General features: G+C 30.1%; 1 protein-coding gene across 1 annotated transcript; it reads right to left on the bottom strand.

The window, feature by feature from the left end:
* Positions 1-5,683: 5,683 nt before the first annotated feature.
* Positions 5,684-10,387, bottom strand: LOC125858263 (AP2-like ethylene-responsive transcription factor TOE3). Its single transcript, XM_049537983.1, has 10 exons — positions 9,636-10,387; positions 9,488-9,513; positions 9,374-9,404; positions 9,081-9,168; positions 8,563-8,708; positions 8,421-8,465; positions 7,848-7,939; positions 7,579-7,727; positions 6,903-7,106; positions 5,684-6,012 (listed from the first exon to the last, which is right to left on the bottom strand). Exons 1-10 carry the CDS (start codon positions 10,094-10,096, stop codon positions 5,827-5,829), a joined length of 1,428 nt encoding a protein of 475 aa, XP_049393940.1. The 5' UTR covers positions 10,097-10,387; the 3' UTR covers positions 5,684-5,826.
* Between the last annotated feature and the right edge of the window lie 16,494 nt (positions 10,388-26,881).

The raw sequence follows: 26,881 nt of genomic DNA on the forward strand, positions 1-26,881 counted from the left end.
AGGCTCGGGTCATGACAATCACAACCACCACTGATGATCGCTTTAATCTCAACCATTATTGTTAGACACTACCACAACTATCACCTCTATTATTATAATCATATCCACTAACAATACCATCGTCAACAACCCCACTACCACCATTGCTATGATCCAGTACCAATACTAAGCTAGGTCAATCACTACTACCAATCATCATAAGAAGCATTGTCGTTAACTACCACCAACATATTATCAATCACCTAATATTCTTTAGTCACCACTATAAAACCGTCAACTACTAACATCAACCAATTTCACCATCGTCACTATCAATTGCCACCATCAACTATCACCACCACCATTACTTGTCACTAACATCAATCATCACTACCACTACAAACCATCTCCACCATCACTAGTGAATATAAATGTTTCTCTTCATTTTTTTAACCGACTAATGATTTTGTTTTTTCTAATATTTGATTAATTTTTTATTTAAATTATATAATTATTATATTTACAAATAAATAAATTATTTAAAAGTTATGATCATAATTTATGAACAATCTTTAAATATATATTTTTTCCTTTTAGATAATCGTACTTGAAATTTCCTGTGCGTATGGCATAAACTATGATTATCATTAATATTTTAATTATATTTAATATATTTCTTACAAAATATTATAACACAATATTCAAGTATGACCATTATAAAGAGCTAATTTTATAAAGAATATTATATTGCTATAATAAATGTCATTATTTTTATAAGTAAAATTTTATCACAGAGAAATAAAATATATCATGAAAAATCAATTTTGAAGAAAATCGTACAATCATATTAAACTGTCATTATAACGAATGATCGTTATAGAAACATTGAACTATATCACTTAAATCTATTTATTATTTTTCACCAACCTCTCCTATTACCCCCTCATCCCCCAAAAACCTAGTCACCCCCAACCACCCACCCACCCCACCTCCACCCCCACACCCTCCATCTCTCTCACTCACGTGAAATGGTTGTATAATTATGCGTGGAGACATGATTTTCTTGATAAACTTGTTACTTCACATGTGTGCTACATAACTAGTGTGGTGAGTGGTGACTATAAAAGTGAGTAAATAAAAAAATGAAGTGGTAAAGTAAAAATCTCTTTCTCCATCTCTGCGAGTTTTGCAGTGTTTCGTGGATCCTAAGTAGCGGAAACAGTGACGGGTCTAGATTATAGTTGTATAAATTTTTGAAAATCAGTTATTTTATATCGAGAGATCTATCGAGAACACTCCTAAACTAGGCATAAATTATTAGTTTTATCCTCAAATTATTGATAACTTTAAAAACATTTTTTTGCTTGACTAATTGAATTTAAATACATCTCTCGATTTTGTAATATGAGTGAAATACACCCCTAAATTCTCGTCAAGTTTAGGAATATTTTCAACACTTCTCTCGCCTTTTTATTAAGAGTCTCATGCCCTTACAAGAGTACTTTGAGACCACTTGATATGTCACGTGGCAGATCGAAGGTGATTGAAGATGTATCTAAGTATAGTTAGTTAAGTAGAGAGATGGTTTTAAGGTTGTCAATAGCTTGGGGACGAAACTAATAATTTATGTCAAGTTCAGGTGTGTTTTTTAACACTTCTCTCTTTTTATTATTTTATTAAATATTCATGAATATATAATTGTATACTTAATTATTATTATTTATTGATTTGACATTATTAACTTATTATAAAAATTCATAGATTTAAAATCTGAAATCCATTTAAAATTTACATAAATCTTGCAAGGGATTTTTCTTCTTTATTTCTTTTTCTTCTTAAAATTACTGTTCTTTTTTTCCCCTTTTCTGATTTTGGCATACAAAATAGTTTGGGGAATATTAAGCACCCGCAAAATTTAGGTGTCTAACTGAAAGTTCGAAACAAGTTTAACGGATTTATTTTAGGTATAATGTACAAATATACTCTTTAACTTGATATCAGTTTACATTTATATTCTTTAATTTTGAATGTGCACAACTAGACACTTAGACATGTATAAAATTGAATAAATAGACACATTTGCCCCTATGTGACAATTTGGTGTCCTACATGGTGTTCTATATGTGTTATGTCACATAAAATATGTGTGTCTACTTGTTTAATTTTATATAAGTTTAAGTGTCTATTCATACACAGTCTAAAAAAAGGCTTAATGCAACAATATACATAAATCATTGTCCAGCGATTAAATTTTAAGTTGAGAAAACAATTTCTTACATAAATAAATAATACTTAATAAAAATATATATTCATAAATTGAACTGATTGATCCTTTAGAGATCTTGTCCACTAAAATATATTTTTTAGTACATAGAACGTTGAAGAAGTATCTCTTATTCCAAGAAGTAAAATGATTTGGACCACAATATTATTTTTAAGGATGAGGACCATATTATAAATCATTACGAATAAAATAAGTCAACCTAATCACCAATCAACATAGAAGCAACTAGTATTAGTGCATACCTAACAATATTCATTAATCAAGCATTTTTTGCAAATCACTAAAATTTTTACTAATATCATCTTTTCTTATAGCAAATAATTTTTTTGAACAAAAGGCGAGCATTTTCTTTTCAAAATATTAACATAGTTTCCTAAGCAGACATCGAAAAGAGGGCGAAAAGAGTCTATTTACCTATTTATTCCCTAAAAATTATTATTTAAGTTATTAAATTTTAATTATGAATATTTTATTTATAAATTAAAAGGAATAAAGGTGTGATTCTTTTGACTCTATTCTCTCACCCCACCACTCTCATGTATTCTGAATTTAAAAACTTAAACGAATAACATAGAAGCCTTTTCATATCTTATTTCTATAATATATATTATATAATTATTAAATGACAACACTGTTTAACCAATTCATAATCATAGGACTATAATAACATAAATAAACAAAAAAGTAAGGATTATAATATTTGTGTGTATATATTAAAATCGATGATGACGCCCTAGATGATGAAAATGCACCTTATTTTTATAATCATCAAATTGGAAGTTGGGAAAATCAATGTTTCACATCTGGATCCATTAATTAATTAATTAATTTAATCTTAATGATGATTTAGGGTTTTAAGCACAAGCATCAAGATATTTTTTTCTCTTACCTAGTACAATATTCTGAGTGGAAAATACTATTAGGGGAAAGATGTAGTACAATTAAATTAAATACATTTTTAATTATGTTGTCCTTTAGGGTTTAGGTTAAGTCCCTCTCACCGTAATAACCATGTCTGACTGTTTTTAGTCATGACTGTGATATTTCATTGTACACTATTTGAAACTAATTAAATATATGTGTTTATCGTTCAATAGTTAATTCAAATATGTCATTAATTTAACTAGGTGGCTAATAAGCAAAAAAAGGGGTGAAATATGTTTTTAAATTGTGTAAAATCGAAATCATTAATTGAGGCTGGCTCTAGTTAAATTAAGAACATATTTACAACAATTATTTAACGATAGTCGATAAGAGCATATGTAAGCAAACTTATTAACTATTGATATGTCTATTAAATTTTAAATGCTTTAAGGATATATTTTTACATTTTTTAACACATACCAAAAGTAATATTAAGATTGTATTTTCAAATATGTCATCACAAATTTAGTAGCTATAAAAGTATGTGGATATATATGGACAAATTGATAAATTCAATTATAATTTATTTTTTATTATTTTTGAAACAAACTAGAATGTACTTATTAATGTTGCCCTTCCTCATTAATGTTGTACTTGGTACATTTTAAGGGTTTTACTTATAATAAATCAATCACTTGCTAGTCATTAAAAGGTTCTTAGAAGTGTTGGGAATTTAGTATCTTTTGTACTTACCAAATAATTCTTTTGCTATGCTACTTGTTCCATTTGCTTAATACTTTTTCAGTCTACTTTTAATTATTATAGTTTTTTTAGAGTCAAATAATAAGAACTTTGATTAATATTTCACGATGTAATTTTTCATTATATTGATATGCAAATGATTGCATTTTATAGTACTTTTCGTATAGTTTTGGAATATCTAATTTTTTTTTAAAAAATATTGAATTAATGTAATCTAATTAAACTTTAAAAATTAGTTAAATTGACTTTCGAAAAGCACAATATAACAATTAAAGATGGACCGAGAGAGTACTTATATAATTAAATAAATAGGAAATGATGAGAAATGTTTTAAAAATATGTGAAATTTGATAAAAATGTTCTTGTTAATATAGTTTATTTAAAATGTTTTCGTTGTTAATACATCGCTTCAAAAATGTGCATATCATTAATATTTTGATCTAAAAGTATTTCTACTATATTTTCTTTTAAACACATTATTTTCTAACTAAAGTATTACTTTAAAGAATTTTTTTCTTTTAAAATCTCTTCAATTAATATAAAAGTGGAAAGTAAAACTTTTTTCTTTTTAATATCCTTTTATGAATTAAAACAAATTACTTCATATATGTTTTTCAAATTGATGTTGTATGTCATATATATATATATATATATATATAAGATCATAGTAATCTCATCATTAAATTTTATTTTAGATAATGATAAACGGAAATTCTAATAAAATATATTTTTTTTATTTCTTAATCTTTTCCAAATTGTAGGATAAATATTTGATAGTAAATTCCTCAATTTTGAAAGTTATTACAAAAGATTCAAGAATAACTCTATCAATAATATTTTGTGATTTGAACTTTGAATCAATGTAATAATTTTTTTTATGTTATGAAATTATGATTATTGTATCTTAACTTCAAAGTCAAGGATTATGTTAGTAAAAAAATATTATTCTTTAATTCAAAAATATTAAGAAATAAAAATATTTCCTATTTTATTAAGAGTATAAAATTTATCCTTATCTAAATGAAAATTAATTAATGATGAATCATTATGATCATATACACATAAAAGTTTATGATGAATTACGATATTATTATGATAAAGATTGTGTTTAGAAGAGAATAGATGATATGTTTATTAAAATTGAGCATTTTCTTTTTTACCTAAAAGTAACAATAGATGTAGTTTGGACCAAAGTACTACTCCCTCCGTCCACAATTGTTTGGCAGGTATACTAAAAATAGATGTCCAAGATTAATTGTCAATTTAAACAATCAAGAAATAATTAGTCACTTATTTCCAATTCTGCCCTTAATGATTGTGTAGTTCAATTGAAAAGTTATGTGGACTTTTGATATTCTTGATATAGTAGGGTTATATTAGTCAAATTACATCTTGTATTAAATTTTCCTTGAGGGATGTGCATGACCTTACCCTGACAAACAATTGTGGACGGAGGGAGTAAGTATTAATGGTAAAGATATTTTTAGATAAAACAATTAACGGATGATATTTTTATTTAATTTCACATAATTTAAGAATACTTTTTACCATCCTTTTTAAATAAAGTGTTATCTTCTTTCCTTTGCAAAAATTATAACCAAATAAAACTTTAGCATCAACTTCAACTTTATAAATATTAAATAAAATAAAAAATATTTAAATTTAATGGTCAAACGTCAGCTAAATTTAATTCGAGGTGCGAAAATTGAATCCAAAGAATCTAAATTAAATTTTACCAATAATAAGAATTTAACAAAAATAAAAAGAATAAAAAGGTTACACTTAACTTTTCCAAAGAGTTGGAATTTCATTCCAACATATATATACTACCAATATAATCTGTTTGTTTATGTTTTGAGAGTATTAATAATCTCAACATTAATTAATTTTACTCTTTACAAAGATTGATAAAAGAACATGAAGAAATTAATTAATGGTCAAGAAGGTCTCATAAAATTATGATGGAAGCCATTATTTTGAGACCAATTTTGAGTTCTTATTATCTGCTGGGGGAATCCTGATGATGCTGCAGCAGTTGTAATTATCTCATAATTAGGGTGCCATTCTTGAGAATTACTTGCTGCCCCAATTTGGCCTACATTATTGTTGCTCGGAGTCTGAACCTGCCCGTTGATACATAATATAATTAAGTAATTGATTTTTTAAAAATAAATTAATGATTAGCTTTTTTAAATAAAATGATCACAAAATTCAATATGATATTAGATCGAGGTTTAAATCAAAATATTTTTGACTTACTCTTTAGTTGATTTGATCACAAGGTGTACAATAATTGTATTAAAATCATTTTTTAAATATGGTTTAAGGTTTCGATACATTCATAAAAAAAATTATTTAATAGTATTAAGTAATAATTAGGGTCAAATAATCCTTTTTATCTCTTCTCAAAATGAGAACCAATAGTTGAGGGGTTTAATAAATTGTATAGATCATTTATTAGAGTAAGGATAGATTTTAACAAAACAAATTAATTATTACATTTTCGGGGCTGCCTTGGTTATACATTGAATTGATTTTTTGAAAAAAGGTTTTGAAGATGAGTTTCAAATTTAAAAAGTGATTTTCCAAAATTTTCAAGATAATTTTTTTCTCAACTCACAGATTTTTTTTCTCTCTAAATATCAATTTGTAAATATCTTGTTTCAACTATTTTAAATTTTTTACTTATCCTCAAGTATAATTTTTCTTAATGTCCAAACACCTACAAATTGGTTTCTTAAAACAACACTTATTTTTATTGGTTAAAATGACATTTTTTGTAAAATAACCAAGGATAGTATTTTACAATAATTTGGACAAGTTAATAAAGAAAAAACATGAGAGCCATAAAATCCAACTATTTCTCTTTATAATACATATGTTATTATAACGATATAAGGTTTCTTCAAAATTATTTTTCTATCTTATGTTATATTATATGTTTTATAACAACATTTTGTATAGCAATCAAAAATATTTAAACGATATTATTATAAGAAAAATGAAAACTCACTTGATATGAATTGAATTGCCGGGGATAGGCTTGAACCATATGTGTTTCACCATCTCTAATAAATTGGCCAAACCTTTGCATTTCATTAATATTTGGTTGCACTCTGCCTGACGAATTAAGGTGTGTTTGGCTCAAGAGTTGCAATGTTTCAGTCTCATTATATCCACTTCTTTTTTGGCCATCAAAATTGATTTGGCTACGTGGCTAAAGGAAATTTAAAACACGAGGGTACTCGATTTCAATAAATACGACAATTTAAAGAAAAAAAAAGCATGTACAAACATTAGACATGATGCAAAATTAAGTTTGAAATGTTGAAAATAAAGTTGTCAATCGTCTGAACTATGTTTTTCTACATAGTTGCAAGGAATTAAGGTAAGCTATGTTATGTATTCCTTCTGTCTCAAATTATCTGTCGTGTTTCTTCTTTTACATGCTCTTACAGAAAACATTAATTAGGAGAGATTCTTTATTATTTTACCATGTCTTAAGATAATAATTTCTTTTTATTAAACACATTTATTTTACTGAAGTATTTATAGCTTTCAAGAACGTAATTATCAAGGATAAAAAAAGTAAAGAATATTAATTTTATCTTAAAATTTTAAAATAATAAATAATTTAAAATAATTATTTTCAAAAATCACGATAGATAATTTCAGAAGTATGTATGCACCTTGTTAAGCCTTGATGACCCTTGGTGGCCCCAATGGACATCCAATTGCAAATTAGATGAAGAATTTTGACCCCTATTGTCCCCCATTTCCTGGCTTGAACCTCCTAAGCTTAAGTCAAGATTGTGGTCCGCTGCATTATCACTACATTCTGAAGAAAAAAAATGCACATTTATCAATGTTACGTAGATTTAACGTATATATACTGACGATATGTTAGAAACGTCGATCAGACAGAGAGCAAATAAATTAAAGAAAAATGTAATTTTACCGGTTGAGTTAACTTCATTTTCATAAATGCTACGATCAAAGTTGGTAACTACATCTTTTCCATTACACTTGATAGCAGCTTTATCATAAGATCTGTTAAAGAAGAAAGAAAAAAGTGTGTCAAAAATATTTAAAGCATTCACCTTCTCCAATAAGTTAGTTACGTTATACTGTTTCACTTTTCGAAAGTCAAATTATGTGAGCTAGCTTTGACAAATTAACATGAGAAAAATTACAACTTATATAGTAAGTGATACTACTTATCATATAATATTTGAATACCTGAATTTTAAATATTATAAAATATTGAGTTATTTTAATCCAATTTGACTTCGAAAATGAATCATATGAACTTTTGTAAAAAGCAAACGTGCCAAATAATTTGGGATAAAGGGAGTAATTTTAGTGCGAAAAATGCAACTAGAATATTTTTTTTTCTTTACCCCTCTCGGAAGATCCCACCTTTTGGATAGGAGTTGAGAGGTGTTTATCATTCGAGTAACTCCCTAGTATCAATACAGCTAATTAAAGTAGAGAAATTAAGAAGAATAAATTCAGCCCTGCAATAACACACCTGGCAGCTTCAACTTCAGTATCAAATAGGCCTAAATAAACATACCTGTTCCAAATAAAAAATTTTTAAAAAAATCAATAATTTCACTCTTTGAAACATTTATTCAATAATCTTGGAGAATAAAATGAGAATAATTATTTACTTTTTGCCTAAGAATTGTCCCATTCTAGCTTCCCATCTACCACATTTATGCAAAGTGACTCCTCTATACTTGGAACTTCCTCTTGGAAAACCAGTACTTTGTCTCCTTAGTACATGCACAAATTCTTCCTTGGTTAAATTGCTCATCTGATACACCAAAATATAGATAAAACAAATTATGCACAAACAAAAATAAAATGTCAAAATGTTATATATATACTTCCAACTAAATATTCACACCAAAAAATGTGAAACAAAAACTACTGTTTATGATAGGCCAAATAGTGAAAGTGAAGTATTCCAATCAGACACACACAACAAAAACACATCTAGATGCTTTTTTAGCATCTTGTCTCAAAAAATCATTTTAAAAACGACTTTAAGATAACAACTATTAGTTGAGTGGTCATCTGTGAAATTATAATTTCATATACAGGAGATTATTGATTTTTTCTTTTATCAATCTTAATATCTTTAAAATTAAACTGATCAAATTTAAATTTTGAATGCATAACTTACCTGTTTTAAGTCACCTTCGTAATCCTCCAAGGTAAAGTTTATGTCTGCCTCCGCTCCCCGGAACTTGATTGCTGCCCTATCATATGCACTGTGTCATACATTCCAAAACCTTCAGTCTCTCCACATTTAAAAAAAAAAATGTGTACGGTATCATAGAAAACAAAATATTTCTTGCAAAAAATTCAACTTTTTTGTGCTCCATTTTCAAAAAAAATAAAAAAATAAAATGACTTTCATCATATCAAACACTCAAAAATTACAAAAAGTTACAAGAGAAGAATTAAAAATCTCACCGAGCTGCTGCATGTGCTGTATCAAATCCACCTATACCAGATGATATTAAACTTATTATCTTCAAGAACACCAGTAACAATAAATAATTTAAAAATGAAATAAATTAAACATACCTAAATAAACTTGTTTCCCACAATCCCTAAACCAAATTATAAAAAAGAATTATTAATTTCGAATAGACAATATTTTCAACAAAATAAGTTGAGTTATATCAATAGTATAAGTCGATTTAATGTGATAGTATTGAAAAGTAACACTAACCATATATGCGATTCCCACCGGCCAGTCCTCCGGTAAAAGGTAACACCACGGTACTGTGAACTTCTTGAACGTGGTCCACGGCGGCTTTTTTTAATTGGCTGTTGTTGTGACACCTCAATTGGGTTACCCACTAATCCGGTGACAAGTGGCGGTTCCGATTCACAAAATTTAATTCCAGCCCATTGTGCTCTTGGAAAATTGGTGGACTCATTATCCACCGGGAAAAATTGCCGGGTAACTATCGGCGGTTCCAAATTGTCATCGTTAACAGAAAAACCGAATAATTTACCTGGTGTACTACTTTTCTTTTTTTTACCTCTTTCACCGTCTTCTTCTGATGAATTACCGTCCTCTACAACAAGTACAGCGGATGAACTTGAATTTGATACCGATCTCACCGGTGTACCTTCATCAGATTCATCCTCCATTATTTGATCGGGGGAATCATTTAAATTCCACATTTTTTTTTTGTTGTATAATAAAATGGGTTTGTCGATAGAACCAAAATGAGTCTATTTTCGAAAAGTTGTAGATTTTTAGTTGAAACGTGACCTATATTGATGTGTGAAATGAAGAAAAAAAATGAACTTTTTTTTGTGTAAATATTGAAAGAAGATGGAACTTATAACTTATAGAGAAGTTGAAGTTGTTGGGGAAAGTTTTATTTTATAAAAAAAGAAAAAGAAAAAGAGAGATGATGGATATGTGATGTCTACTTAGTATTTTACTAGATCTTGTTTGTGCTATTTCACCTATTTAGCTGCCCAAATACAGAAATAGACGAGGCTAGTTTAGGAAGAATAAGCCCAAAGCAGCCTATACCAACGTTAACCCTTCCCCCCACACCTTAGTTTCTAGATCCCTATTATCCAACCCAACTTTGTTCTTTTTCTAACGTGTCTGTGTCCGATTGAGTTGGTTGAGTTTGAAATCTCTCAACTGGAGGTATTGAGAGAGTTTTAGATTCAAAATTTCCTTTACGTTTTTTCAATTAAGTTTATTATATGAGGGTTGTTTAGTACACTTTACCAGTCTTCATTTGTAGTTCGTAGGCTATTATACTAGATCATGATTTATCTTACGTGTATTTGAAGGATATTGACATTTTACGTGACAATATTTAATTTTGATATGATACCAATTTTTTTCTTAAAAAGGAAAAAGAGGAAAACATTTTCATCATGTGTGACGAGTATTATTTCTATTTAAATTTATGTGTTTAGGTTAATTGAATACAAAAAATAAAAAATTAAAAATTTGTTGTACTATATTAGCATATTCTTTGAAGTATATAATTTTAAATATTTCATGTGAAATGTAAAAAATGTCACTCTTTTTTAATTGAATTAAAAAAAATACATTGATAAAAGGGAAAATTGTATGCAATAACAAATTATTAATTCAAATTAAATGTTATAGCCAAAATTTATTTATTTGTAATTCGCAGCAAATATCTCAATTTTTTGTCATCTGATTCGGTATACAATTAGCCATTTTCGATATACAATTAGCCATTTTATACATTTCGGTATAAAATGCATTTATGTTTATATAAAGCGAGAGAAAAGTATATATACAAATATAAATACATATATTTTCGTTCTATACACTTATAAATACACAAATACAGATTTTATTATACAAATTACAGTGTATAAATGAATTTATACAAAGCTAAACAATTTATATAAAATTGGATGTATCTAGCGAATTATACAAATCAAAAGCTCCATAGCAAACATACAATTTGTTATGGAGCGCAATTATGCAAATTATAGTCTATAGCTATAACATACAAATATGATTTTTATATTTGTTTTATGTGAAATTCTTATATTTGTTTTATGTGAAAGTTGCTCTAGATAAAAACATACAACTAAGGATAAGATATAAAATTTGAAGTGAAATTGTATAACAAACTATAATTCTTTTTTAGGGATGGACATTCGATTTTTCAACTCACTTAATTAGTCATTTCTTATATACTTTTCCTCTTGTTTCTTAGACCCAATTTTCTATTTCTCTACATATACTAATGTACTAATTAGTAATTATGACTCTACATTTCACCTTTCTCTTTTTACTCTTTTTTTTGGTACATTGAAAAGGATTCCTCTTTATACTCTTTGATGAAAGGAAGACTTTGTATTTTTTATATTTTCTTATAGGTCAATGAATGTAAAGGTTAAAAAATAAAAATAAAATTATTGAAATATATAACAAAAAAAGAAAAGAAGAAGAAGAAGAAAGAAGCATCTTTTTCTTACGCAACTTTACGACGTTAACCAAATCGAAAAGCATCTCTTTTTATTTCCTTTTTACATTTTTTTGTACTTCCTTTTTATGGAAAATTGAAAGCACCATAGATGACTTATTACCTAATTACTTTTATTAGCTATAGTAATTATCATTTCTTGTTTAAGGAAAAATGTTAAATTTGTCTTTATATTATTCGTGTTTAATTAATTTTATTAAATGTTACGTGTTTTATTCGTTCATTCTTTAATTAGTCGTTATTTACTCTTTTTATTAGCTCCAACATGATATGAGTAAACAGTTGAATTAAAAACAACTTAAAATTTTCAAGAAGTTCTACGTTTTTCAAAGTGATTAATTGAGGGTATAATAGGTAAAAAACATTTGTCCTTTCTTGATTTGTCAAAATGGACAAGTAATTAGGGACAACTAAAAAAAGAAAAGTGAACAAGTTATTAGGGACAGAAGGAGTATAATATGAATATTTATAATCAACATTCTATATGATGTTACTAGTTATTCCGGATACAATGACATTAACTTAATTGGTGCAAAAATATTTAGTGGCTATGTAAAAGGAATATATTATATATATTGCCACTTTATTCTTTTTTGCTACCGTGATTCCTAGACTACACTTATAAAATTACATTAGATATTATTATTGTTGTACTTCTCCCGTCTCAAAATAATTATCGTCCTTAGAAAAATTATCCGCTTTCAACTACTTATTGTCATTTAAGAAGTATAATTAAACACCATTTCTGATTAAAGAAACGTAAATAAAACACAGAAGATATTTTGAGACGCAAAATGTATTAGATTTTCTGGTTGACTGCTGGATTTATTTTAGTAGGTTGCAGTAGAATTGTTTTTTATGTTGTTTTTACCATTTGGGTACAGAAGAAAGGTAAATTAGGAATGGAGAGGGGTAATTTTGAGAAAAGAAAATAATTATTGGTAGTGGGGTTTGATTTTCATAAAAAGGAAAGTGGAATAATAGCAATAAAAGGAAATACTTTCCAGAAAAGTCCAATCCAAGAGTACGGGAGTAGGACCCACCTTTTTTCCTCTTTTCATCGACCAATGACTTTCTCACATGTACCTCGTAGTATTATTTATTAACATCCCAAAAGCTTTCACCACTCTCACACTTTCAAGCGCGTGATCTCACCTTTATAACTCGTTTGGTATCGAAATGAGATAGATAAATTTATTCCATGCGGTTAGGGGTGCCAATTGGGCAAATTGAGTCAAATTTGAATGAGTCATAATAAGTTAAGACAATAATCGAGTTAAGATTCAAACCAATTCAAATTGGGTTTGGGTTAAAATGAGTTGGGTCAAAATAAGTTAGGCAATAGCTAACATTATGGGTCAAGACTCAGCCCAACCCAATTTTTATTAAGTTTGATTGTTTAATTTGTTATTTTTAATTATTTTAGTACCTAATAAAATTATTATTATTTCTTTATTATGGCTATATACAACATATAAATTGAAAAATATTTTTTTTAAAAATATTTCTATGATTTTTTTTTTGAGTCAATTCGAGTTACATATCAACCCAATTTTTAATGGGTTGAAATGGATTGATCTAATGAATGGAGGGGTCAATAATCAATCCAAACTTAAACGGGATGGGAGGATTTGAACGGGTTAGATTTGATTTTGCCACCCCTACATGCGATGAATAATTTTGGGATAAACTAATTACTCTAATCGAACATAAGGTAATATAATCTTACATTTTATTATGAAAGTATTGTCTGTTTTTTCTCATACCAAACACCTCCTTAGAGTTCTTGCCGCCACAATTTTCACCAATAAAATTAACAGCTTTCCACAGTAAAATAATTATCGAATTGAAAAAAAATGTTATAGATTTATCAATAGTTGAGTGGATTGAATGACTTTTTAGATAAAATGTCAGTAACTAAGCGATATTTAATTTATAAAATAAATTTAAATGGCTTCTAAAAGAACTATCGTAAATTGAGTGATTATACAAGATATTACCGTTCTGAAATGCAAATTTTGTTATTTTCAATCTATCTATGCTTGGTGCAATTATGAGGGTTGAGATATTTATTAGATTTGATTGTACTTTCTTGAATATTTGATCTAATTTCTTCTTTTCTCCGCAATTTTCATTAAATGGATGTGCCTTGAAAAATAAATAGAGTGATGATCTAGATAGCAATAGGTGATTGTAAAATAGTAAATATATGTAGTTAACAAATTAAGGTATAAATTACGATCTATCCCTTAAAAGTTTATAATTACAGAAATTCCTCAAACGGATACAATAATATAAGCGTTGATACATTAATCTGATGCGCGAGATACATTAATCGTTAAGTAAGATATATTACATTTTATACATAATATACTAATCTGATGTACATTTTATACATGATACACTAATCTGATGCGCGAGATACACTAATCTGATGCCCAAAAATGAGAGATTTTGGAGATTTGTAAAACTTATAGGGGATAATGATAATAAGTAAACTAAAAGGTGGAATTTCTATAATTTTTCCCAATAAAAGGGAGGTGGATAGCACCAGAAGAATAAGGGTGTGCATATGATAGGTAGCTAGATTAATAGACAAATTCACAGATACACACATTAATTATTCTTCACATGCTCCAACAATGTTACTCCCTATTTCCTCTGTCCTAATTTATATGAATTGACGTGTATATAATAGGTAATTATTAATCACTTTATTAGATATAAAATTGATATTTAAAGTTAAGTTGTTAGTAATATAGAATGCGCCTTATTTAGATTAACTAAAAAGGAAAACAAGTTATATAAAGTGAGATATGTATAGTATAATTAAGACGAGTTTGGCACAATGATTTTAATGTCCTTTTAATTTTTTAAATTTAAAATAATTATTGATTCAAAAAATGAAAAAAAAAAAAACATTCAAAGGTGGATTCATTACTTGAAGTTTATAGATTTTTACAATAATCTCAAATTAATTTATAACAATAACTGAATTTACAATCTGATGAATTATTCATCAAAAATCAATGAAACAATAACTTAAATGTAAGAGAATGAAGAGGAGAGTAACCGAAATAGGCGAAAGAGTAAGTCATACAATTTTATTCAATGTGTTAACTAAGAATTTGCACAAGCTTGTCTATATATAGAGAGAGAGTCAAATATACTCTTTACAATGCACTTAACTACTCAATTTCCTAACTGACTTTGTATTCACAAGAACCTACTAGATTATCTAGATCATTTTATATCCTTAACACTTTCTCTCAAACTTGGTATTGCAAAGAGATTAGCCTGTTCAAGTTTGGATATCAAGTAGACAAGTTGAACTTTGTTTGCACTCTTGGCTAGGACATCAACATGTTGATCATGTGTAGATATGTATTGTCATAGGTGAACCCAAAATTTGAATGCACTTAACTACTCAATTTCTTAACTGACTTTGTATCCACAAGAACCTACTAGATTATCTAGATCATTTTATATCCTTAACACTTCCTCTCAAACTTGGTATTGCAAAGAGATTAGCCTGTCCAAGTTTGGATATCAAGTAGACAAGTTGAACTTTGTTTGCACTCTTGGCTAGGACATCAACATTTTGATCATGTGTAGATATGCATTGTCAGTGGCGAACCCAAGATTTGAATGCACTTAACTATTCAATTTCCTAACTGACTATGTATCCACAAGAACCTACTAGATTATCTAGATCATTTTATATCCTTAACACTTCCTCTCAAACTTGGTATTGCAAAGAGATTAGCCTGTCCAAGTTTGGATATCAAATAGACAAGTTGAACTTTGTTTGCACTCTTGGCTAGGACATCAACATGTTGATCATGTGTAGCTATGTATTGTCAGAAGCGAACCCAGGATTTGAAGTTAGGGGCACCACAAAGGTTAACTGTTATCAAAAGGCTGATTTTTAAAGGCAAAACATTTCTTACCCCTTTGCAAGATTCAAACTTAGGACGTTCAGCTTTTAAGGTTCAACATTCAACCAACGCGCCAAGATCACCTTTGTTTATTAGGGTGCACAGTTAAATATATTATCTTTTTATAAACTATCATTATATATATATATACAAAAAAATTAAAAGTTGTCGGGTGAACATGCACCCTCACGGGTGCATGTGGGTCCGCCCCAGTGTAACGCGGAAGCTAGCAAAGCAAACCTCAAAAGACCATGAGTAAGAAGACAAACAAGAAATATACCAAGACACAAAGATTTAACGTGGTTCGGTCAATCGACCTACGTCCACAAAGAAGATGAGCAATCCACTATATAAACATGAGAGTACAAAATATAGAGAGAAATAACCCCAACCAATTCACTCGGAATACATGGGAGGTTCACACAAGTGATAACGTATCAAGCTTGTGACCCACAAATTCTCCCCCTTAACCAAAACTCTCAAAGCCCTTAAGACTACATTGTGAATGTTGATTAAGTTAGAAGGAACAAACCTCTATTTATAGAGTTCTAAACCTTTTCCTACAAGAAAAGGACTAGCCAATCCAAAACCTTTTTCTAAAAGGAAAACCTATTTATGGTAAGAAATTCAGGGCAAATAAAACCCAAAAAGTTCTTTCATGATATACTGGATTAGCAACGATTTGAATAGTTGATTTGCTATTACTAAGCTCTGTAAGTACTATAAGTGGTAGTTGAACTTCAAAATCTATGATTAAGCCTACAATCTAAGCCAGTTCAACACACAATCCAAGCTTCTATATTCTGATTCAGCTGAACTTCTTGATACATATGAGACTGTTTTGATTTATGTAGAAATTAGTTGAGTACTTGAAAACTATAAGATATATATAGTCTAGGAACTGTTAGATATGAAAAAAATTCCGACTGGTCTTTGATATGCACCTTGATCAACTAGTATTTCATCACTAGAATCTACAACCTAATTGAGATAATGATCACATTGGATACTAGTTAACTTTGTAGTAGTATCCATAGGAGTAGGTGCTGGTTTTGCTGCACTGAGTCCAAGAGCATACTTCCTTTGATGCATAATAGTACGTTGTTGAGATATTGAAAATTCAATACCTAAGAAATATCTTAATTCTCCAAGATCTTTTATCTTAAAGGCATTATGCAGTGTTGTCTTAGTGTTTAGGATCTCTTAATGATACCAATACAATATATATATACTTATTTAGTATTAATTAAGTGAAATTATCAGTCTTAATGATACCAATACATTATATGATATTGATTTAGTATTAGTTAAGCGAAATTATTTAGGGGCATATAGTGTAATTATTTAGTGGGGTATGAATGTAAAGGGGTATATGTTTGTAATTGTTTTACTTTTATGTGGTATTTGCTTAGTTTTCTCTTTATTATTTAATAGTATTTTCAGCATGCCTCTCACGAGTGAGTATGATTCTTTTTCATGGGTCAATCATGTGAAAACTTTTTTTTAACATGTAAACGTAAAGGTGTCAAAGGAACGATTCAGTTGGTTATTTTAAAAAAATTATACCATTTCAATTTTTCAGGTATCTTATAATCTATATCCAAATTTGGTTTTTTAAAACCATCCAAATCATATTGTTTCTCTCGGTATTGGTAAGGTTCAGGTAATTTTAATTTTTTCTTACTTTTAAAGTATTACCTCAAAATATATCATTATTAAACTATTTCTTTGGCAAATATGTTCTTGAAGAAGCACTTCTATTCTTCACCAAGAAGTATGTAAAAAACCTTGTTGTTGTATTGTTTGATATTAAACATTTAATAGAAGTTCTTACATAGGTTTTGCCATAATGTTTGATGGAGTATCTATTATAGTATCTTTTAATTTTAAACCTAATTAACTAAAGGACAATTAAAGAGAAGACCCAAAGTCGTTCAATCACCAGAGGCCTAGGACCTAGGTTATATTTATATTTAAAATGTTATAAAATATATCATATATTAAATTTAACGTATTGTTAATATATAAAATATATATTTACATACATGTAAGGATATTCGGTTCAATTCGGGAATTTTTTGATTTTTTAATAAATTAAAAAGATCATCCCAATTGTTCAGGCCGGTTATACACTTAAATAATAGTCTACGATTTTATGAAAAAATAATATAAATCGGTTTGATACGGTTATGTTCGATCGATTCAGTCGATTTTTCATATTTTTTTGACATCCTATGTAAGGATGACAGTGAGATTCAATCTCAAGACCTTTATATGCTCTATTGTCTGTTAAAATGCGTAATCATTTCATCTAAAAATATAAATGGTTAAAAAAACACAGTTTAATATTTAATTAAATTTTTAACACTTGGCTTCAACTCAACAACCAAATTTAATTGTTACATCTCATACACCGTCAAACATTAGTGCTCAAGAGTAAACTCGTATTTAAAACTTGAAAGAGAGTTCTTTTTTTGGAAATTCTAATCAACTTGTATTGATTTTTCTTCCTGTTGGATGTTTTATTTCCAAATATTTATTTCCATGTTGGTAAAGGTTATAGAGACACATATGTTATATTAATGATAAGGTTTGAAGGTGGCCACGACAACCTCAATTAACTTGGGCCATTCGTTTCCTTCTAGGTGGTATTAATTAATTTACTATAAGTCTATAATAAGGTCAAAACTCACATTATTATAAAATTATAATGTTAGCCCTAGCAAATTTTTTTCTAATTATTTTATAATGATGTCCACCATGCCTTTGTTTCCTTCCCTCGTCTTGAGACCCCAGGTGATGAAATAATAATGTATAATTTTTAGGAATCACATGAGTAAGGAGTAATTTACATCCTATTTCTATTCTTTTTTAAATTATAAAAAATCTCTTAAAAAATGAATAATTCGGATACATAAGATTCTTCGGAATACATTAATTATGATACATTACAAAGATTGTCTATTGCGCTTAATATGAAATCTAAACGTAAAATTATTTTTCATTCCTCTGAATTAAGCAAAATTGATTGATATCAATCTATTCCAAATTGTAACAGCTTCACAAAATGAAAAATTTAAATTTTCATCTTCTCCATCAATCCGATTTCGTAAAAGATTCATATTACTCTATCAAATTTTAATCTCATTCATCTGTCCCAAATCATGAATATATTGATTTTGTTGAGACATTTAGGAATTTGGGTAAAAGACGTAAGTTATGATAGATACAAAAGTGATGGAATTGTGTTATTGGACAAACGATTTCTTTTGTGAATCTTCAATTCATTAAAGATCCTTTCAATTTTGATTCAAAATTGTCGAAAATATTGGGATTCAAAATTCTTCTCCCAGCTCATCGAAGATCCTTTCAAATTGATTTAAAATTGTTGAAAATTTTGAGATTCAAAATTCTTCTCCTAGTTCATCGAAGATCCTTTCAATTTCGATTCAAAATTATCAAAATGTTTGAGAAGATACATGATGAATATCCTCTCTAGTCTTGTTATCTTTAAGGGTTTGAAGAAGTTCTTGAGCTTTTCTAAGGGCTCTCAGCCTCTCCCTTTGCACCACCGCTTCCTCCTCTATGACACTTTCCTCCTCTATCGACATTGACTATATACTTGTATTGTCATGATCCAAAAACGAACGTGGTGACATTTGTGTTTTTCCACCAAGACAAGTCAGTCTCAACCCAACAAAAATGGTAGAAAAGCAGAAAATAGTAAATCAAGGTGGAAAACTTATTCATTCTAAACAATACCCCAAAACCTGGTTGTCATGTGTACAAGTCACTAAATACATAAAGTGTGGAATTAAGAAACAAGTATAAGTCTCAATCATTGTTCCTCAAATAGAACGAAGAATAAATAAAAGGAAAAGAGGGCCCACGGAAGTGACAAACAACTAACTCTTCAAATCCTCAACAAGCCTCGAAATAAGAAGAAGGATAAAGAGATCACATGTGTTCGGGCTCGAAACCTACACAAGTGTAGAAACAAAGGGTGAGTACCAACAACACGGTACCCAACAAGCAACCTAGAAAATGAGACATCTAGCTATAAAACCAATACCCCTTACAATCCAACCAAACTTCCTCAAACTTGAACCTGCACAAAAATCAGTCCAACCTAGCAATTCTACAATATACGACTCACAAGGCCCAATAATCACAATTCAATAGTCACAATCAACAATTTACGAATCAAGTAAGTCATACTCAAAGCCAAGTAGCTCAGTCACACGCAACAAGTACATAAATCACAATTAGCTATCAAGTTACGCATAAGCATCAAATGCATCAAATCAAAATAATCAATTTCTTGCTGAAACCAATTTCCATTGGCTTTATAAACTCTTGCCGGAAATGACTATGACATCACAACACTCGCCGGCAAAGACCTCGACATCATAACACTCGCTAGAAAAGACCGCGACATCATAACACTCACCGACAAATGCCTCGACATCATAACACTCGCCGACAAATACCTCGGCATCATAAATCATCACATGTCTCATCATGGTGTTCACAATCAATGCATACAAGCAATATCAGGCCATACAGAAGAGACAACAATTCACACAATTCAAGTACATATTCATGCTTTCAAACATTTCATCATTCAATCAACAAGGGTCACAATAAGGCAATTTACATCATCATGTTCATCACATAGCTTTTTTCATTTTAACCCATTTTTATTCATTTAGATGTATTAAGTGAACAATTTACACTCTTCACCTCATCTCCATCACTCCCAACGTACAAGAAACTAATGAAGCACACGAATTCTACTAGAATACAAATTTTAGGAAGTCACTCGCCTTAAATCAATCAACAATCACTCCAAGATTTGAGTCTTCCATTTCCGAAACATTTCCAAAGACACACAATCTATAATAATCAAGTATTTACAATCACACATTAGAAATAATAATTCCCACTTCAATTATGTAGATCAATGGGTCAAAAAACTCAAAATCCAATTAATGTAGGTTTGGATCTGAAAAACAATATTTGAAAACATTACTCAAGGCTTTAGGAATCATTAGTGAAAACCATTTCAAAAAAGGGATCAAAATCACTCCCTTAAGCCTACCCACCCTATTTGTTACATGATCTATGGGTCTACTGGATCTACCCACTTCGATCAATTATCCAAGATTTTGACCGAAGTAGGTAGATCGAGCACCAGTTATTTTCACTGGTGCTCGATCTAGTGGTATTTTTATGGGGGTTCTATTTATCGCTATAGGATCCCTATTCAAGATCATTGCAGTTCCTTTTCGGGCGGCTGTAGAAAGGCCGCCTATAGGAGGTAGGGTAGGGTGGGTGGTACCGCTCTGCAACTAATCTTGCTAACCGTGTGCGGGGTCTCTCAAGGGGTCGGGAACGCTGTTAGCTGGATTCCAAAACAAAGAATGTAGACATGTGTTGCTCTTCGGCTATCTCAAAATACAATGTATGAATAAAGGATCTTTTAAGCGCTTCCCTCGTCTTAGAGCTGCGTATTCAATTCGCATAAAAATGGATTTGCTATCAAATTGGACCTCCCTAAAATAGATGGATTTGGGCCAAAATTACTATTTTATTCATATCTTGGGTTCATGAAGATAACCCCAAACTCATTTCAAAAGCTTGATTGAACACATAAATCCATAAATAACAATGGGTAATTGAAGATTCAAAGTTAAGAATGGTTACCCAAAAGATTTCCCTCGAAAATCTGATCTAAATCGCCACCCCAAAGCTCCCAAAACTCAAAAATAGTGAAATGGGGGCTAAAACCTCAAAATGGCGGGATAAAAACCCTCTCTGATGTCGAAAAAGTTTTGAGGGGTTCGCCAAGTGTGGCCTTTATAAAAGTGAAGCCTTCTTCGCTTAAGCGAAAGGTCCTTTGCTTAAGCGACATGTCATTTTCTTAAGCGACAAGACCTTCACAAAAGCGAGGCTTGCAGCACCAGAAAACACAACCAACTTTCCAAGCATCGAAAAGACCCTCAAGATTCTTTCGGAACCCCGTGCACATAAATCTCATATAAAATTCAATTTTACTCGATGTTTCGGACTCAATGGAATTATTAAAACACGAATCTGAGGTCTCCTTGATCCAACATCCGTGAAGACCACAAGAAACTAACTCACACCTAAAAAGACTAAAACAAGCTCGACACTTCTAAAAAATCAACTAAGACATCAACTAGGCTTAAATTATCCCTCCAATCCAATAAAACTCTCAGAATTTTGATCCGAGATCCGAACCCTGAATGTTGACCAAAGTCATCCCAAAGGCTAAAATTTCACAATTTCACAACTTAGGACCTTGAATATTCAAAAAGACTTGAAATCTAAAACTGACAATTTTGACAAATCAAATTCCACATTACGGGACTTGTGGAATTGACATAAGTCCTTTCTGACATTCAAAACTCCAAAAGACATTGTAAATCACTTCTTAACAACTAAGGCTTTCAAACTCAAAACTTACCAAATTCTCAAATTTTAACTAAAAATTTCAAAACTAACTTCTCAAAACTCAATCATAGAAGACTCGGGGTCGATATTGGGAGGGCAAAATGGTAATTTCTATGAAAAAATAAAAAATAACAGACCGGGTCATTACATGTATACTAAATGTCAAATTCAAACTCTCATTGTTTATGCAAAGTAAAAAATGGGAAAAGTAGAAGAACACAACATTGATAGAGAGACAGGTTAAATTTATATGTATTAGCTTTTTATCTACTTATATATCAATCCATAAAATTGTGCATGATACATTACTATTTATAACTTTAACTTTAGGGTAAAGAGATCTGATAATGAAAGATATGGAATTACATGTATTGTGTTGTGTAGTCGATTTTTTAATTTGTGATCTCGAGATGGATATATTACTCATCATACATTACTATTTCTAACATATTTAGTAAATTGCTAAGTACTGTAATACTACCTGATACATTAAAGTAGTAATGATTGCCCATAAGGTGTTTGATTTTAGATCAATACATTATTGTGTTGTAGTTGCTATTTATGGGATACATTTAGTAAATGTTGCTCATAAGTTGTTTGGTTTGAGATCGATACATGTAGTATAAATTAGTATTTATGTATCATGTGCATACAATTTAACATAGTTATGTATCATATACAAAAAAAAATTATGAATATGATACACACTGATTTAGTTATAAAACAGTGTTGCAGATACATAATAACATCTGATACATAGTCAATTAGACAATTTGACATAGTTATGTGTCATATACATAACTATAAATATGATAGAAATTGATTTTATGTAAAACATTAGTGTTCATGTAGCGACATGCCACGACACAAAGTATATTCTAGGCGTAACATGGCGTATAGAACCCCGAGAGGCCCTACACAAGCCACTTAGCATCATCATATAAGATATTAGAAGTAAAAACTTTAAAAGAAAGCATTTATACATCAAAAGAGTTTGACAAGTGGAAATCTAACATACGTCTCAAAGTCATCTAATACATCATAAGAAAAATGATTAGGACGTAACTCATACATCACAGACAAAGTTTGAAACAAAATTGAAAAAAACAATAAAAAGTATCGGTCCTCAGAACATGAGAACTCACCAATCTTTAAAGCTTATGAAGAATCAATTAGCCATGAGTATGGAAGGTAGGAGCGTCAAACCCTACATTAGTGAACCAATGTAGGCACAAGTATGTATTAGTACACAAAATGTACTAAGTATGAGGCCATATGCATAAACATGAACATGATAGTATAAATGAATTGAAATGAGTTGGCATGATCATAATAAAATATTTAAAAGCTTTTAGAGAATAAATGACATGAATATCATAAAACATAGTCAAATATATTAACATAAAGGACATAAGAAAAGTTTTAAAGAAAACATGATCATTTTATGAGATACTAGCTTTAACCGACAATAAGACCATGAGAGATATATCATGGAATTCGCTATATCCCTCATACCTAAAGAAGGGGAAACTACTTGCCAAGGTAGAATCCGTACATATCATCATTTTCTTAAGTGGAACCACTATCTAGTTCATTTAATAAAATACTACAGGGGCACACATCTAAGGACTAGAGGTCGCTACTAGAGACTACCCTATTTGAGTCTCTACCTCAAAGCCCTCTTGATGCTAAGTCTAAATCCCAACAAAATAGAGAAAAATGAAATATCAATTTAACATAAGGAAAGACAATGATCAATACCAATCCACATATTTCAAGATCAAAACATAGAATATCTCCTTAAACATAATTCAACATAGATGAGAAAACCTTTCGCCAATGTGAATTCATTTGTGATAAATATCTTTCACAATCATAATCATCATAGTAAGTGAGAAGTCCTTTCACAGTAACACTGATACTTTCCTTTCAAAGCATCCTCAAATCATTTATAATCATTTCATAAAAACATGCATATCTTCATCATTGCATAATTCATGGATTCATGGGTTCATCATAGGATCATAATTGAAAGACATAATTTAGGCATGGGTCAATGCAATTTCAACTAAATAACATGGATTAACATCAATTCATGCATTATAAGACTTAATTAACCATAATCAATTATAATTGGAAGAAACCCACATTTATTGATTTGAAATCCTAATTTGATCAATTGAAAATTGATTTGGCAAATTGAAATTCTTGGGGACCCCATGGAGGAAAGGACTTCATGGGTGAATACATACATACCTTGATTCTGGAAGCCCAAAAAAATAGAATATTAGAGACTTGGATGAAACCTTAACTCTTCTTCTTCTTCCTTAGCCTTAGGAGAGTTTGGAGATTGAATTTTGTCAAGTTCGGAGAATTTAGGAGAATGAGTTGAAATATAGGTAATTAGGGGTTTAAAACCTTTATATAGGGCTTATGGTAGAAGACAAACCGACATAGTTTTGATTTAAAACAATTAGGAAAAAGACCTAAAATCGTTTTAAAACTACCGGCTCGATTCTGACCTACTGGACCATTATTTCACCTATATTTTTATGAAATATTTCTACGGCCCGTAAAAACCAACTTTGACCCTCAAAATTTCATCAAGTCTGGGACTCACCTATGAGACCTATCTATGACTCATACAAAGGATGACATACCATCATGGTGAACTGTACAAAAGGTACTGGACTTGTTCTGAAAAAAATATTTTCCCTCTTCCTACGGTTTCCATCTACAGCCCATAGAAGCTCCTACGATCCGTAGATGGGACCCATAAAACCAAACTTCAGTCCAAAAAATGTCATCCCCCGAGGCTACCTCCTTGACATAATAGGGGACCTAGGATCACGAATGACCCCAAACTAACACTGTGTTTGGCATAGAAATTTCTAAATAAAACAAGTACTATGCGGAAGATAAAATAATGAATAACTGAAAGTGGGGAAACCCAACTAGTCTTAATATATAAAACATACTAAGAGTTTAGTGATAATGAACAACCACTTAACAATTCAAGCTGAATGTACTCCTATGTCTGAAAAGCCTCAAACTGAGTTAAGTTGCTTGGACATTCCCCCAACTAACTCTAAAAAAACTAAAAACTAAAAATAAAGACTAAATTAGAAAGCATGTCTATTGTCCAAGTATGAGGACTCACCACTGAAGCTGCTGAAGTCGGACCGAGAATCGATCTAACCGTGATCTGGATGCTGAGTACCTAAACCTATATCATGAAAGAATGTAGCATAGAGTATACGTCAGTACTNATAAAGACTAAATTAGAAAGCATGTCTATTGTCCTCGAAGTATGAGGACTCACCACTGAAGCTGCTGAAGTCGGACCGAGAATCGATCTAAGCGTGATCTGGATGCTGAGTACCTAAACCTATATCATGAAAGAATGTAGCGTAGAGTATACGTCAGTACTTGGAATGTACTGAGCATGCAGGATATAGATACTAAGTTGAACAAATACATGTGAGATGAAAAAATCATAACTGAGCAATGATATAGTCTGAAACACGATATAGATATGTACTGAAATATAACTGAAAAGAACTGAACTGAATGCAATGACCAAGTGCTAATCATAAAGATAACATGCTGAACTGTAAACTGATATAAATGCTAACAACCTAGTCAAATACACTAGGAGTCTGACTGTAGGAGCTACTATTAACCGACATAAACCACGTGAGCTTAACGTGGAGGCCAATGTATACACCCCATTAAGAGGACCCAATATACCTTGTCAGGGGTATAAAGACATGACTGACGTGATCACTAAATTTGATGCCCAACAGAGGGGACTTATAATCCTACGGAGGCACGTAGTTCTGGGACTATGAGGGTACGCTGAACCCTAGTGTAACTCGGTGCTAAGTCTACTCCCAACTGAATATGTTTATGACTGAAATGCAACTGAAATACTGAATAACTCAAAATGCTGACATGTTAACTGCGAATGCAATAATTATATACTGATAATGTGACATTCAAAATCTGAGGCATGATTATCTGTTTAACTGACCTAGCAAGTGTAATTCATGAACTAAGAAAATTTACAAAAACTAGGGTTCTGAGTTTCATGCAAGGAACTAAGAAAACTTTCTAATAAACAAACTAATTTGATTTAGGATACTACAACAACTAAATCACAACAATTATCCAAGGTTTTAGAAACTCTAGGTCTAAACAAAATATGGAGAATCAAGGATTTGATTGAATTATAGGGACCTAGTTGATGAAAGGAATCCAATAGTGAAATCCTACATACCTGGTGACGAGATTCATGGAGAAATCCTTTGGATTTTAGGGCTGAACCTTAAAGAACACTGCTGCTTGTTCTTGAAAGAAACTGGCACCTCTTTCTCCTCTTTCATTCTAATTTGGATGATTTTTGGAGAATAAGTGTTATGGGTATGTCTAACTAGGATATTAGACTTATTCTGAGTCAAAAGATGTAGTTTAGTCATCAAACGACGTAGTTTAAGTGCCCCAACGCATAGGGAAAAGACCATAATGATCCTGACTTAAATGCTGATGAAGCCTAT

The sequence above is a fragment of the Solanum stenotomum genome, chromosome 3, assembly GCF_019186545.1.
Source record: "Solanum stenotomum isolate F172 chromosome 3, ASM1918654v1, whole genome shotgun sequence".
In the NCBI taxonomy this organism is placed as follows: domain Eukaryota; kingdom Viridiplantae; phylum Streptophyta; class Magnoliopsida; order Solanales; family Solanaceae; genus Solanum; species Solanum stenotomum.